This window comes from Penicillium antarcticum (genome assembly GCF_028974205.1).
Source record: "Penicillium antarcticum strain IBT 31339 chromosome Unknown utg000006l_segment0_segment0, whole genome shotgun sequence".
In the NCBI taxonomy this organism is placed as follows: domain Eukaryota; kingdom Fungi; phylum Ascomycota; class Eurotiomycetes; order Eurotiales; family Aspergillaceae; genus Penicillium; species Penicillium antarcticum.
Genome location: NW_026695304.1, coordinates 1687783 through 1701055, shown reverse-complemented (window position 1 = coordinate 1701055; position 13273 = coordinate 1687783). Strand labels below are relative to the sequence as shown.

The 13273-nt window shown below is 49.3% G+C and overlaps 5 protein-coding genes across 5 annotated transcripts; 1 reads left to right on the top strand and 4 right to left on the bottom strand.

The window, feature by feature from the left end:
- Positions 1-653: 653 nt before the first annotated feature.
- N7508_006723 (uncharacterized protein) lies at positions 654-3657 on the bottom strand (the record flags this gene model as incomplete). Its single annotated transcript, XM_058464789.1, has 4 exons — positions 654-741; positions 809-2253; positions 2301-3252; positions 3407-3657. The coding sequence occupies 4 exons, from the start codon at positions 3655-3657 to the stop codon at positions 654-656; spliced, it is 2736 nt and encodes a 911-aa protein (XP_058318642.1).
- A 2372-nt stretch (positions 3658-6029) lies between these two features.
- N7508_006722 (uncharacterized protein) lies at positions 6030-7097 on the bottom strand (the record flags this gene model as incomplete). Its single annotated transcript, XM_058464788.1, has 5 exons — positions 6030-6229; positions 6309-6410; positions 6481-6555; positions 6631-6918; positions 7061-7097. The coding sequence occupies 5 exons, from the start codon at positions 7095-7097 to the stop codon at positions 6030-6032; spliced, it is 702 nt and encodes a 233-aa protein (XP_058318641.1).
- Positions 7098-7931: 834 nt separating this feature from the next.
- On the top strand, positions 7932-9005 carry N7508_006721 (uncharacterized protein; the record flags this gene model as incomplete). Its single annotated transcript, XM_058464787.1, has 2 exons — positions 7932-7985; positions 8049-9005. 2 exons carry the CDS (start codon positions 7932-7934, stop codon positions 9003-9005), a joined length of 1011 nt encoding a protein of 336 aa, XP_058318640.1.
- A 426-nt stretch (positions 9006-9431) lies between these two features.
- Positions 9432-11079, bottom strand: N7508_006720 (Zn(II)2Cys6 transcription factor; the record flags this gene model as incomplete). The annotated part of the gene is made up of 3 exons (XM_058464786.1): positions 9432-9463; positions 9525-10829; positions 10884-11079. The coding sequence occupies 3 exons, from the start codon at positions 11077-11079 to the stop codon at positions 9432-9434; spliced, it is 1533 nt and encodes a 510-aa protein (XP_058318639.1).
- A 420-nt stretch (positions 11080-11499) lies between these two features.
- Positions 11500-13028, bottom strand: N7508_006719 (H(+)-transporting V1 sector ATPase subunit H; the record flags this gene model as incomplete). Its single annotated transcript, XM_058464785.1, has 3 exons — positions 11500-12112; positions 12162-12675; positions 12734-13028. The coding sequence occupies 3 exons, from the start codon at positions 13026-13028 to the stop codon at positions 11500-11502; spliced, it is 1422 nt and encodes a 473-aa protein (XP_058318638.1).
- Positions 13029-13273: the final 245 nt, after the last annotated feature.

Sequence of the window (13273 nt, the reverse complement as noted above, 5' to 3'; positions counted from 1 at the left end):
CGCTTTCACTTGTCACGTTTCAGCTTGACTTTGCTTGGGTTCGAGTGTCCTTCGTTCGTTGCGGAGTGGAGCTCGTGTGGTTGTAGATCGTTCGGTCGCGAGCGAAGTAGTGTCATAAGAGGATTTTCACAGTGAGATCAGCTGGACAGAATACCGAGTTAAGTCGCTGAGGGTATATATGCCGATGCGATCAATAGTTTACAAGTATAAAGAAGTGACATCCAAGTGGCACCCGACAGGTGCAAAACAAACAAACATGGCATGTGAAGGTTAATCCCCGTTTACCTCGAATGTCATTTTGCCTTGTTTGTATTGTTTTCAGTCTCAATAGATTTAAACAGTATGTTTCAGCAGATTTATAACAGATTATACTGTACATTCGATTAAGTATTTACCAAGATAAAGGCGACTTTTATATACAAGCGTGACTAGTCACCACCAATCCGGTCTGTAAAATAGAACAACGCCAAAGCCCAAGCCTGGGCACGGCTAGCGCGATACCACGCGCATAAACTTCACATATAGAAACAGAACCCCGGACATACTCCGGGTAGAACTCCAAGACATTAGGGACTCGCGATCACGGTGGACGGGAGTATAGATGCAGATGCAGGGGTGGTATAACAAGAACGGGAAAGTGCAATGCGCGAGACCTATAAGGCGTTGATAAGCGAATTCAGGGCGTCACGCTCAGCCTGGATCTCGGTTTGGAGTTGGCGGGTCTGGCGGAGAGCATCCTCTCTGTTGATGTGTTAGTGAAATGTCCAATAAGAGCCCATTAAGGATTGGAAAGGAAAAGAGTGTTTACCTGTCAGTTTGAAGCTGGGCCACATCGATCTGTGTACGGTTCATGCGTCCGACCACTTCTTCCATCTCCATATCCGCATCGCGGAGGAGCTTCTCGAGATCCTTGACTCGTCGTTCGAGGACCTCAGCCTGGACAACATCGGTCAAAGGAACACCCTCACCACTGGAGGTCTGATTCAGACGCGGTGAGCGAGCGTCGAATGGTGTGTTGGGTGGCCGCGGTGAAAGACCAACGAGGTTACGGCCTCCATTCTTCATACGCGTGAGCTGGGCATTCTGGCTCTCTGTCAAGAGGCGGACTTCCTCCTCATGCTTGCCCATCTCGTCTTCGGAGTTTTGCTGGGCAATCAAGAGGTCATCCTCCAATTCCTTCATGCGGTTTTGCAGGACATTGATTCGGTACACTGAGATCTTCTGATCGTTGTCACCCTTGTTAATAGCCTCTGCTAACCGAGCATGCAAAGATGTGTTGTTCCGGAGCTGATATTGAACCTTGTTGGCTAGGGACTCTGCACGGTCAAGGGAGGAGGAAAGCTCTTCCGAGTTGGCGACGTTCGCCTCGGCCGCTGCCCTTTCGGCCTGCAATTGCTGGTAGGCAGATTGCAAAGAAGAAGATGTCGCCATGACTTCCGCGAATTCCCCTTGGTCGAAGTTAGATTCGTCAGAAGCGGCAGTATCCTCCTGGAGAAGAGCGCGCAGGGAGCTGGTTTCTTGCTCGGCACGGTCCAAATCCATCTTCAGACCAGCGAGGTTCTTCTCGCACTGCCATTTGCCATCCATGGCATCTTCGGCGCGCATGCGTAGATGGTTGACTTCATCACGTAGGTTATAAACCTCCCTCTGATAACCCAGCCTCCGGGGTTGGCCCGATTGCTGGGCCCGAGCAAGCTCCATCTCAAGCATACGGGTCCGCTTCTCATACTCACGGGCCTGGTATGCTTGACGATCTAACAGGCTGCGCAATGTCCGGTGAAGGAAATCGCGTTGAACTTCAACGTCGTTGACTTTGTCAACCAAGGACTCGCGTGTTTCGGGTGATTTACCCCCATTGTTAGAAAGGGAGTTGGACCGGGAAAGAGAACCTGAACGGGCGAGACCGCTAGGCTTGCGAGCAAGGGAGTTTGATCGTGATAATCCAAATGCTGAATTCCTCGGTGAACCACCTTCCTCGGCGATCGAAGCGAATCGGCCGCCTTGTAACTGGGCTAGAGAGGCATTTTCGATCTTAAGAGCTTCGATTTCTTCTGCGAGCTTGTTGTTGTCTCGAAGCTCGTCTCGGTCGTTGCGCAACTGTTCAAGCTCGACTCGCATTGCAGTAAGCAAATCTTCAAAATTGTCCTTCGATTGTCGCTCTTCAAGTAACTTGCGCTTAGTGTTTTCCAGAGCAGTCTCAAGTTCTTTAGTTTTAGATGACATATCAGACAAGTCGACTCTGTCACGTCGAAGCTATTGAAATGTCAGGGGTTGCTGTTTGTAGTGTCAAAGGAACTTACCTGTTGAACTTGGGTCTCCAGAATTTGAACATGCGACTCAGACGCTGTCCGTTTGGAGCGCTCTTCTTGCAGCTTTTGTGATAATTCGACCTTGAGTTGAGCTCGTTCTTGCTCTGCAGCACGCTTGATCTTCTCAATATCTTCTGACCGACCAGCGTCTGAAGCATATCGAACAGAACTAGTCCCCGAATCCGAGAAATAGTCACTGGTCCGGCGATTGGAATCCGGGCCTTCTAATTGTAAACGTTCAACTAGATCCTCCAGATCCATTTCGCGGCGTATAGACCCCGCCAATTCGGAGCTAATTTCTCGTAATTCATTCTCAAGGTCCGCCATTTTGGACACAAATATATTTTCCTTTAAACTGCCAGATCCCACCGATGGAGTCCGCACCGGAAGGCTGTAGCCATTGCTCTTGGTATCATAGGGGGAAGGAGGTTTGATAGGAACATTTGCTAACGGTGGCATGGGGGAAGGCATTGTGGACCGACCTGAGTCGGAGATCTCAGTGCTGGATGATTCAGCTCCAGGAGATGTTGCTATATTATTGTTGTTATTCGCCGCCTTCCAACCAAAGAATGAGCTGATCTTATTCCCCGGTGTCTTTGGGTTTCTGGAATCCGTCGCACTCATTGACATTGACCGCGGATCCACGTCGATATGTAGAGGGGGTCTGTTCATAGGGAGGTGCAATGCCATACTCGTTGCCCGTCTTGTTGGAGGAGGGGATTTGAGGACCGGGATGAATGGTTCGCTATCTAGTCGACTGTGCAAGGGGATTGCAATTCCATTCGTGAACTGGTGTTCGTATTCGTCATCAAAATAGTCTGCCCCGTCTTCGTCGTCGTCGTCGTCGTCGTCCTCGAGTACGGACCTCAAGAATGCAGCGGAGCCCGGCCGGGATGCAGCGGTATCGATATGTAGAGGTTTGGGAGGGGCTCGTCGGGAATATCTGATGGACAGGGGCACGAGATTAGCCTTCCAGTAGTTGGAGAAGCGGAGTGGCATGTAGATGCCATATCATCTTGATCGACAGATTGTCGAAGGGAAAAGGAGGACGTGTTGAGGTCCGGGGGCCAAGAACTGGGGTTGGTGAGGTCGCATACCTATTCGGGTTCTTTTGGACCGATATAAAAGAGTCTCCATCCGCCGACGAAGGAGATGGTGGTCTAGCCACAGGAGCAGTGGGAATGAGAGTGGGTTTATCTCCCTCGATCGAAAGGGGAGAGGAGGGGTGGACAGGTCCGGAGGTCAGATCGACATTCTGCGGGACAGGTTTCCTTCGAACCTGAGTAGGGGAAGGATAGAGACTAAAGCTCTCTGACGGAGCGCCGCCGAGAACTAGAGGAGACGCCATGAAACACCCTGGTCCGTATCAAAAAATAGCCATCGATCGACAGTCACTCATGCCGATTAGCACGGAAAATAGAGAGGCGCCAAAAAGGGAAAAGATTATTCTCAGGAGATATCAAAGGTAAAAGAAGAAAAAGGAGAAAGTTAGGAAGAGGCTTAGGGCGATTGGCGCAAACCGCCCGTGGGTTCCAGACGCCATTCAGTAGCTCCGAGTAAGCGTGGAGCGCAGGGGGTTGGTGGGTCTATAGTTGCATTGATTCCACTGGCAATACAATGAGATAGCGCTGAGGATCGACGTTGGAGAACGGTATGTATGCTGGTTGTTGAGATGCTCAAAGAACTGCTATGAGCATGCCTGAGCATGTAGCAACCGAATAATGACACTCATCACCCTGTCACAAATGAATATAGAAAGGCTTCAATAGTGTCGAGTGGCACAAACAACCCCTTGAGTCGATCTGGAGGTTGGCCCGTCTGAGGCTTGGCGATTCAGGGGTAGTGAAGGTCCTTGCAGGTACCGCCCAGGTTACTTTGCCTATATTGACCGCCTTCCCGCTACTTCTTGGTACTTCTTTGTACTTGTACATTAGACTTCTTATACAGTTCTTGTATACGCAAGGCTGCGTCAGTGTCAACGACAAGCATTCATACCGTTTTGTACATGGAGATTTTTCCGAACTCAATATTCATTAGATTAAGGGGTTCTCTACTCTATAACTCTATATACTCTGATCTTCTGTGGAGAGACCCCTTTTCCCCTTTTGGTGTATATCTCCTCAATTTTGTGAAAGTCAGCCAGAGAAGCTAGAGAACGTGCGCAATCCTTTGATGCACGCTACTCAAACCCTGCCGTGTGCGCCACCAATCACACCAATATCTCCTCTGATCGACTCGGCGTCTCGCCAGCTCGGGCCAGCGCGTGGCCGGCATGTATTTCTTCAACGGGCAAAGCGCTAAAGCTCTCACTGTCACATCGGATATAACTTGAACCAATCTGATTGCACCTGGGCGGACTGTGATGAGCTGGCCTGAATGTTATACAGGAAGCTGCTCGGCTCTGAAGACCCCACTGGCAAGGCCGACACTGCAATTCTCATACTTCTGGACTGATTGGACAGGCCAACTAGTGATCCTTGCTCCAGGACAGGATTCTAGATCCGTAGACTCCATGGTAAATGAGTCTCAAACTCCTATGTATACCCTTGACTCGAAAGATTCTGTTTGAGCGCTAAATTTTAAGTAATATAGAACCGGTGTTTGGAAATATGCGTTGATTGTGTCTCACCCCGAAAATTACGCACATTCAAAGGTACATGATGGCGGTCGGGTTTTGGATTGGCCGTACTCTGAACCCTCGACCGCGCTGTTACGCATTGTAGTAGATGTTTCTCTGGCCCCAAGTTCAGAAATCAGTTTACTGTAAATTCCTCTGACGATAGTGAAGAAAAGATAGCTAAATTTAGGGCGTGGCTTGATCTATTGTCACACCATCAAATTATTGATCCCAGCGCCAGTGTATAGGGCTGCTCCATAACTATAAGGGTCCACCTTCGCTGCCAGAGACAGATTAATCTCACCAGCTCTTTCTAGAATATGATTATTTATTTGATTGATCATTAATTGTTTGTTTCCGTTCATTTAATAGTTGTTTAATAGAGAGTAATTTTGGAGTACTTTGAGTTCCCCTTAATTTGCCTCTGATTATATATTCCCCCCGTTCATCCCAATTTAATCAAGCCGAGAAACCAACATCCAAACCTGGCTATCTTCCCTCTACAAACTAACAGCTACACGCGACACTAACCAACTCTCTCAGTCCACCCTTCTGCACGTCAAAAGAAAAGTGGCTTTCGCACCCCCGTTGACTCCATCCCCTTGGCAGTCTAGACCATAGAATGTCTCACCCGCAAACATGTCACACCTTTAAGAATTGGATAGCTCGACTCCATGGGCGTGATTCAATCCAGGATTACGTATCCATAGTAAACTCCCAGCCACAACCGCCGGTTTGTTCCATGATTAGAAGCGTTTGCGGACCCCTGGATCCATCCGCGCGACTATGTCTCGCCCGTGCATCTAGATGTTTCAACCGTGGCTGGTCGTTTGATATTGGGATACCCGGACAAACCGACTGGACAAGAGAAGGCCGAGGCAATGGTTTACTGTAGCAATACGCGCTTCACGCCGAGGGGCTCATACAATGGTGGATAGGCCATTAGTTGATACTTTGTTCTAGATCTAAATTTGGCTTCCAATGCATGCACGATCAATAACAAGACGAATTCGTTGTCAGAAACCCATTTAAAACTAATTAATTCATTATAAAGTACAGTAATAATATATCTCATATTATCGAATCCATGCCTCACGCCCAAATCACATGGGTAAATCTCGTTGCCAGTGTGGGTTATATCCTTCTGCAGTCCCAAACACATTTCGAATCGTGTAATTACCATTGTGACTTTCATAGTAGGTGGTTCCAGCGAGACAACCAAGAATTGTATGGAAGAAGCCGGTGATCACACCATATACGGCGCCTGCGGCAGCTGCGACATTGTAAGGGCATATATCGTAGCCTGGTGACATCGAGGGTTAGTAGAAGCATATTAAAAAGGATTCTAGGAGCATCGATAATAGACAACGGCATTGACTGACCTAGGTTATGGCACATTCGAGCAAACACATATCCTCCCAAGGCATCAAGCCCCAGAACCAACAGTTGAGATTGAGGCTTACCACCATATAAACCGCCAGCCGCTGGGAGAAAAGTTGGTATCAGCGAAAATTGTTTCAGGGTTGTATATGTGACAAGTAAAATAGTACTTACATTGATAGATACCAATGCATTCGCCAGCGAGCGGGATGGCAGCAACAACAGCCGCAATGAGCAACGCACTCGGTGCTATATGCTGTTAGTTCCAACCTCTGCGGATCGCAACAGACAAAAAAGCCCATATAGTATAGAGATTGTACTCACTGTCTCCAAGAACCAGGTTGCTAACTTCGGCAGTAATCAACACACAAATTCCAAAACTACTAGCCATCAAGACTAGTAGAATCCAAGCTGGTGTCGGCAAGCCAGCATATCCCACAAACTCGACAAAAGCCAACACTCCAGACTTCGTGACTCCAGCGATCGCACCGATCTGCATAGCTCTAGCCGTCAAGGGACTGCCATTGACGTGAGCGGCGGTAGCAACAGCTGCAGGTCCAGCTGCAGCATTTGCTGCAATATCGAGAGCTGCAAGGGCGAAGAACGTCCATACTAAAGAGGTAGGCTTAATTAGACACGAAAAGCGAAAGGATTGGCTCATCATTATGCATGTGTTTTGAAAGAAGAATTTAAGCAGCTTGCTGCATTTGCTCTGCCTTTCCAAAGAAAAAACAGGAGAAACAGAGGTACTTACTGTTGATTGCCGGCATTGCGACATTATCCATATCCATCATGGCGGAAGTATCACCAACAAAGAGTTAGATCTATGCTCAAAGCTTAACGTGCAGTATAATAAAATAGCAAAAACAATCCGACTTGTTCCACCACAAAATCGAGCGACATGATGTCTTATAAGAAAGCCACAAGACAAGCCCACGATAAAGTAGCAAAACAACCTCGCTCCGCAAGGCCTGGGGCAAAAAGTGGAAACACGACGGGAGGCTGAAAGAGACCCTTTCCCACATCGAGTGCTAATTCACGAAGAATGAGACGAATGACTGCATCGCAAGATACAGTTCTACACATCTCAACCAATTATCGGCCTCAATTGGCGAGGCTAAAACCCTGGCGCCGGCTCGAGCACCTCGTAAACCCTAAGTTAGGCCTAGCGGTTCCTGCAGTAAGCATAATCCGTAAGCCACACGGGGAGGAATCTCAAAGCGACCCAATTGCAGCCCGACGTAGCCTGCAATAGCCACAGCATCACCTGCCTAGCAAGATCAGCCTTTGCGTGTAGGTATTTTATGACAGACTCGGGGTCCCGAATGTGACGAGTGCGAGCTGCAATTTGTGGCGCAATGAGCTTGCTGTGCCACATTCGTGCCCGGGTGCCTCTTTTTCTCTCTTCGTTCTTGGATTTCTGCTTCTCTGTCATGCAGATCGACGGGGACTTCGGACTTCGAGGCTTTTACGAGGATTTTGAGACAGGTTAGCGCAAGCGATGATATGGGAGACGTGCCCCAAGCTTGAGATATAGGGCTATCCGTATTCCCCTCCATTTGCGCCCTCATTTGTATTCTACTCTCAAGGCTGCGACACTGTTACGGCGACAATCTTCTCACAAGATGAACTCAACAGATTGTGTTATCGAGGCCAACTCCGATGTATCAGGAGTCGGAGTAAGTTCCATGCCACACTATATACTACCTGCCACTGTCCAGCGCCCACTGACGTATTGACAGATTCGCATATCTATTTACGCCCTCTGTCTAGGCGGCTCGATAGTAAGCTATCTCCTCCGCGTCTTCGCACCAGGCAAAGACCAAGAAGAATTCTCCCGCGGTGTCTCCTCCGCACTGGGAATGCAAGGCCTGGCAATCCTCTGCACGGCAATCTACCAAACCTTTCGGGGGGACCTATCCCTCTTCCACGCGATCTGCGTAATCCATCTCCTAGCCGTCCTAGGAATGGACCTAATCAGCAAAGGCCGCTACGCAGGCCTCGGTCCCTGGCGACTATACTTCTTCGCCGCAATACAGATCCTGGCGCTAGGCGCGTTTCTCGCGTTCAATGTCTATGTCTGGACTACGGCGCCGCATTTTGGCAGCCAGCCTGAATGTAACAAGGAGACTGTCTATGTTGTCTTTGGTATTAGCATCAAGGCTACCTCGCCTGTCTTCCGGTATATAATTCTCGGGACACTGGGTGCCATTGTGGCTAGTTATGTTCTTGTTTTTACTTGTATGTTACCTTGTCTGTGTGGATTTATTGCTCACCGGAGACGGAACCCTGGGAGCGGGAATCGGATTGAAGGTCAGACGAAGAGGGGCTTTAATTGGTTTGTTGAGGTCAATCGTCCTGATTATCGGGATGGTAATACTGATGAGACGCCTGAGGCGTTGCATGGACAAGCATTGCTTCGGTTTACGCTTAATAAAGCGGCTTACTGTGGTTTCTGTATTTACTTGATTGTTTCGTTGGAGCAGACTATCCAGCGCAATGATCTTGACCCCGAGGAAAAGGGATGGACGTTTGGTCAGGTTATTGCCATCTTCTTGTTGTTAGGTGTTGCTAATGAGTTGCTTAATGTTTTGTTGGCGAGTTGGGATAGGAAGCAGCAGAGTGCAAGCACAAGTTCTCAGCAGCTGGTGCAATATGCACCGGGTACTGGGCAGTCTGTACATTCCGCTTCGTCATGATATTATTTGATAATTATGTATATGTTGAACGATGATATGCTGGTTTAAAAAGATACCATAGTGACAATGAGCTCAGTATACTACACAATAGCTAGGTTAGCTCGTAGGGAGTCTCTAGTATTAGTCTTAGAAGACGTTAAATGCTGCTAATTCTATATATATCTTGGACCGTAATAATGCGAAAAAAATAGAATGTAATTTATACAATAGCGTGAATAATATTACTGGCCACAGCTTCCAAACGCCGGGCTTGATATGTACTCCAAAAGTTCAACCGCCAACACCCTAGGCCAATGTTATCATGACAAAAATGGGAAAAGAACAAGATAAAAGAAATGAAGCAAGATCAAATATAGCCCTCCTAAAATCAAAAGTGTGTATCATCGCATGTCAAAACATAAAATTAAGCTTTTACCAATCTGGCCCTTAATAAGGGATGAAATCAAACTGCATCCGGTCTATATGAAAGGTTAGCATACAGCCACTAGATACGGAATGACAAGTTGAGAAAAGTCATACCAAGGAAATGACTCCAATCTTCTTCACCAAGCTTGTTAGCCCAGTACTGCTCCAAGAACTTCAACGACTGGAGAACATTGGGGACACGGATGGTATCGTGCAAGGAAGATAGTAATTGCCTGACAGTGTCCCGGTCTTCACCGCAGGCCTCACAGCCCGCAATGAATATCGGCGTAGTCAACATGACCCAAGGCGAGAGACCCGCCGACGGCCCGATCTGCGCTGTACATTCCAAAATGCGCCGGACCGACAGCTGCACTTCTGGTGATGTAGTGGGTGTCTTCCGAAGTCGCCGATGGATTTGGATAAGTGCACTATGCTGGAAAGCTTCATTACAGAGAAGAAGCTGCTGTGCACTCTCCGGAGATAACCCTTGCGCAGCTCCAGGGTAAAATGAGGGCTGTGAGCTCGAGTCACGATCCATGAGTTGCCGGATTGCAAATTCCAGAGATGCAGCATCATCCTTGACATTGCTGTCAATCTCTCCTGCGACGAAACCCTGAGCAGCCTTCTCAGCTTCATGGCTTCGCCAAGCAGCAGCGCCAATCTGCCGGAAGACAGCTGCAAGGTCGACTGTGAACCCCCAGTAGTCATCTAGATAATCCGGAGATTGTCCATAGCCCATCAAATCCGAAGAAGCAAAGTCCGACATCTCCCCAATCGGCGGCCCATTCCCCGTCAAAGCTGTCAGCGATACGATCGACCAGTACCATCGATCTAGATACCGACGGAACCCGCTCGCAGACCGAAGCGAGTCCTCGCCAGCAGCATCGGAAGCCCTCATCAAAGCCCTCGCCCCATCAATGTGTGCCCTCCACGAATTTGGATTGATCGCCCCAGAATGGATCTCAGCCAGACATAGCGTCCGGGCCGTCGCCACCAGCGCCTCGGAGTCCTTCGACGAAGGATTCTGTAGCTCTGTACGGAAATGCTCCAGACTGAGCGCCATCAACCGAGCAATATCAGGCGCAGTCTTCACAGTCTCCGATTGATTATGTAGGGCTTGAATATGGATCGCCGAGAGTGCGGTGGTGGCGTAGAGTAACGAAGGAGTTTGGAGGGCCATAGGCACCAGCATTCGACATATATCCTGCTGCATGCCGGAGTGGCAGGCTGTAATCTGGGAAGCATCATTGATGAAATGGTGTAGCAAGGCCTTTTGATCGGAAGAAATGGACGAGAAGGGATCGACGGGTTGCGACAGAGTGAGATCTGTACCGGTGCTAGCTGATTTCGATGCCGATGCCTGCGCCTGCGCTGCCTTCGCTGCTTTGGTCGTGTAAATGAATTCTCCTGGTGAATATTCTGATATGGTCAGTTGCTATCTGAGACCAGGACCTCCTGGTATAGATCACATACCAAGTCTTTCCATTCCGCCTGTCCCGACGCATGCTCCGAAGCGCGATCGCGAAAATGCCCGTCCTCCCCACTGCAGCTGCATGGCATATTGACATTGTTCGCCTGCTGTTTGACAGCGGCCGCAGTTCGGTCTCTGCTCGTCGCATTTCTGTCGGCGCGCCTTACATCTCTTGCAGCCTGTGAACGATCTCGACATGGGTGCTGTGGTCTGGTGGGATGGGGTGCGGCGAAGAATTTCTGCGGGGAAAGTAGAGATTCCCCAGTCTCGCGTGGCAAATGTTGATTCTGGGGATTGGACTCAAATGAACTAGATAATTTGGTCTGTTAACCTCGGAGAGAAGAGGAGAATTCGAGGGGCAATTAAACTTTGCCTATTATCAGGACTATTGCGTTGTATCTTGGGTTCTTTAGCGGTCGATCGAAGATCCACCGATTTACAGTCTAAGATTCCCCAAATGTAACACGATAGGACATATTGAGTCTTATTCTAGTAGATATTCCAAGAGAAACGAGAAATCGAGTATGCGCTATGGCAGAAATACACAGTACATACCAACCGGAGTATATGTTCATCACGGGAAAGCCATCAACACAATAAAACAGAACCTTGAGGTGACTACCCTTCGAAGGTATACCGGAGCCATTCGCCCACAGCATGCAGACTCTCCCATCGTACGGACTCATCTTTGTCGGCCATCAGTTCCATCACCCGTGTTTTCAAGCCCAGTCGCTCCAACTGCGTGCGGCGTTCCGGAACCTCCTTCACGAGACTACCCACGTCGTTGCAAGCAATAGCCAGAACCTGCTTATCATTGTCCCAGCTCTTAGATAGAATCTCAGCCAGCTTCTTGGGCAAAGCCCCGTTTGACTCTTCGACAATCCGACGGGCGTTATCTTTCCAGAAAGTGGGGTTCTTGTGTGGAGGCGACCAGCGCAGATGGCCCGACTGAACTTCGGCGGCGTATTGATCAAAAGTGGTTTGGGTCTTGGTGTACTCTTCCAACATGGAAGACAAAGCTGTGAGATCCTCGAGAAGGTCAGGGTCGGTCAAATGGCGACCGGCCAGGTTGGTCAGAAGGGCCGGAAGGCGAACGAACACGGCGACAGGTAGCAGGGTAGTGCGGTTGCTGGAGCAAAGGTTGAGCAGAGTTGCAAGAAGAAGGCGAGTAGTCTTCTCTTTCGGGGAAAGGCGCAGAAGCTGGGCGTAGAGTTGAATAATTTCATAGTTCCTAAGCGGTATTAGCAGGGGCAACTATCCGTCCAAGCAGTTTCACTCACTCTTGGAGTTCTTCGCCAACAAGAGAACCCTCGAAAGCAAGCTGCCACACAACTAGAAGTACACGGTAAAGGAGCTGAAGACCAACACCACCGGCGAGACCAGGCTCGATACGGCTGCTACCTCCCTGTGAGCTAGTATTGTCTTTGCCCCCAGCTGCAGATCGAAGAGTGTCCATCAAGGGGTCTAGCGTTTCTTGTCTTTGCTTCCAGAAGATCTCCCGAGCCTGGCTTGTTCGAAGCAAGTCTGAGAATCCTTGGACACCAATATCCTGGAGCCCACTATCTTGATTCTTGGTCAAGGTAGAGAGATAAGTGTATAGCTGCGGAAGAGCTTCGCTGTCCCGGGGAGCAGGCTTCGAGGTAGCCACAAGGCTATGCGACACAAGAGCAGTGAGAAAAGTGGACGTGAGCAGAGGAATTGGGTCTTCGGCGTTTGTCGAGTGCTGCAGGAATGGGAGGAATGGCTTGTAGGGTTCTGGGTGTGAGATGAGGGAGTTTGCCAGAGAAGGCACATCTATAAGACCATGATCAGTATGCTAACCTCCAAATGTATCCTCATATGAAGCGCTTACCTTGAATCAGGTCCGATGCAAGCACCAGGATATACTGCACAATATCGGTCCTCCTGGAGGCCGAGTCCAAGACACTCTTGCCCTGTGCACCTCCGGCCAGCAGGCCTGTGTATCCAGCAAGATCCTGCTCTATTGTCTGGCGGCGCTGGTCCTTGCGCACCTTGTCCACCGCCTTGATCTTCTTCAGGTGGTCATCCGTGATGTTGCCCGCTCGGACAGCGCCCTCCCATGGAATTGGCCGAGCTCGAATATTGTTCTGCAAGGAGCTGAGGTAGGTGGGTGGCTCCAAAGACATCATGAGAGTGTTCTTGGAGACCTCGAGGGAAAAGAGCGTCGTGTCTGATAACGGGAGGTGTGTCCAGATGGACGAGGGAGCTTGGGATGACGGAAGCCTGCGCCAAGACATCCCAACTGGTCTGGTCCGAACTCGTCTCTACTTTCTACATCTCTACATCTCTCACTCTTTCTTGCTCATTCTGCTTTTTACAACTTGTCCTTTTGTATTCCCAATTGAAGCTGCGCTCTTCGGTCTATTGGCCA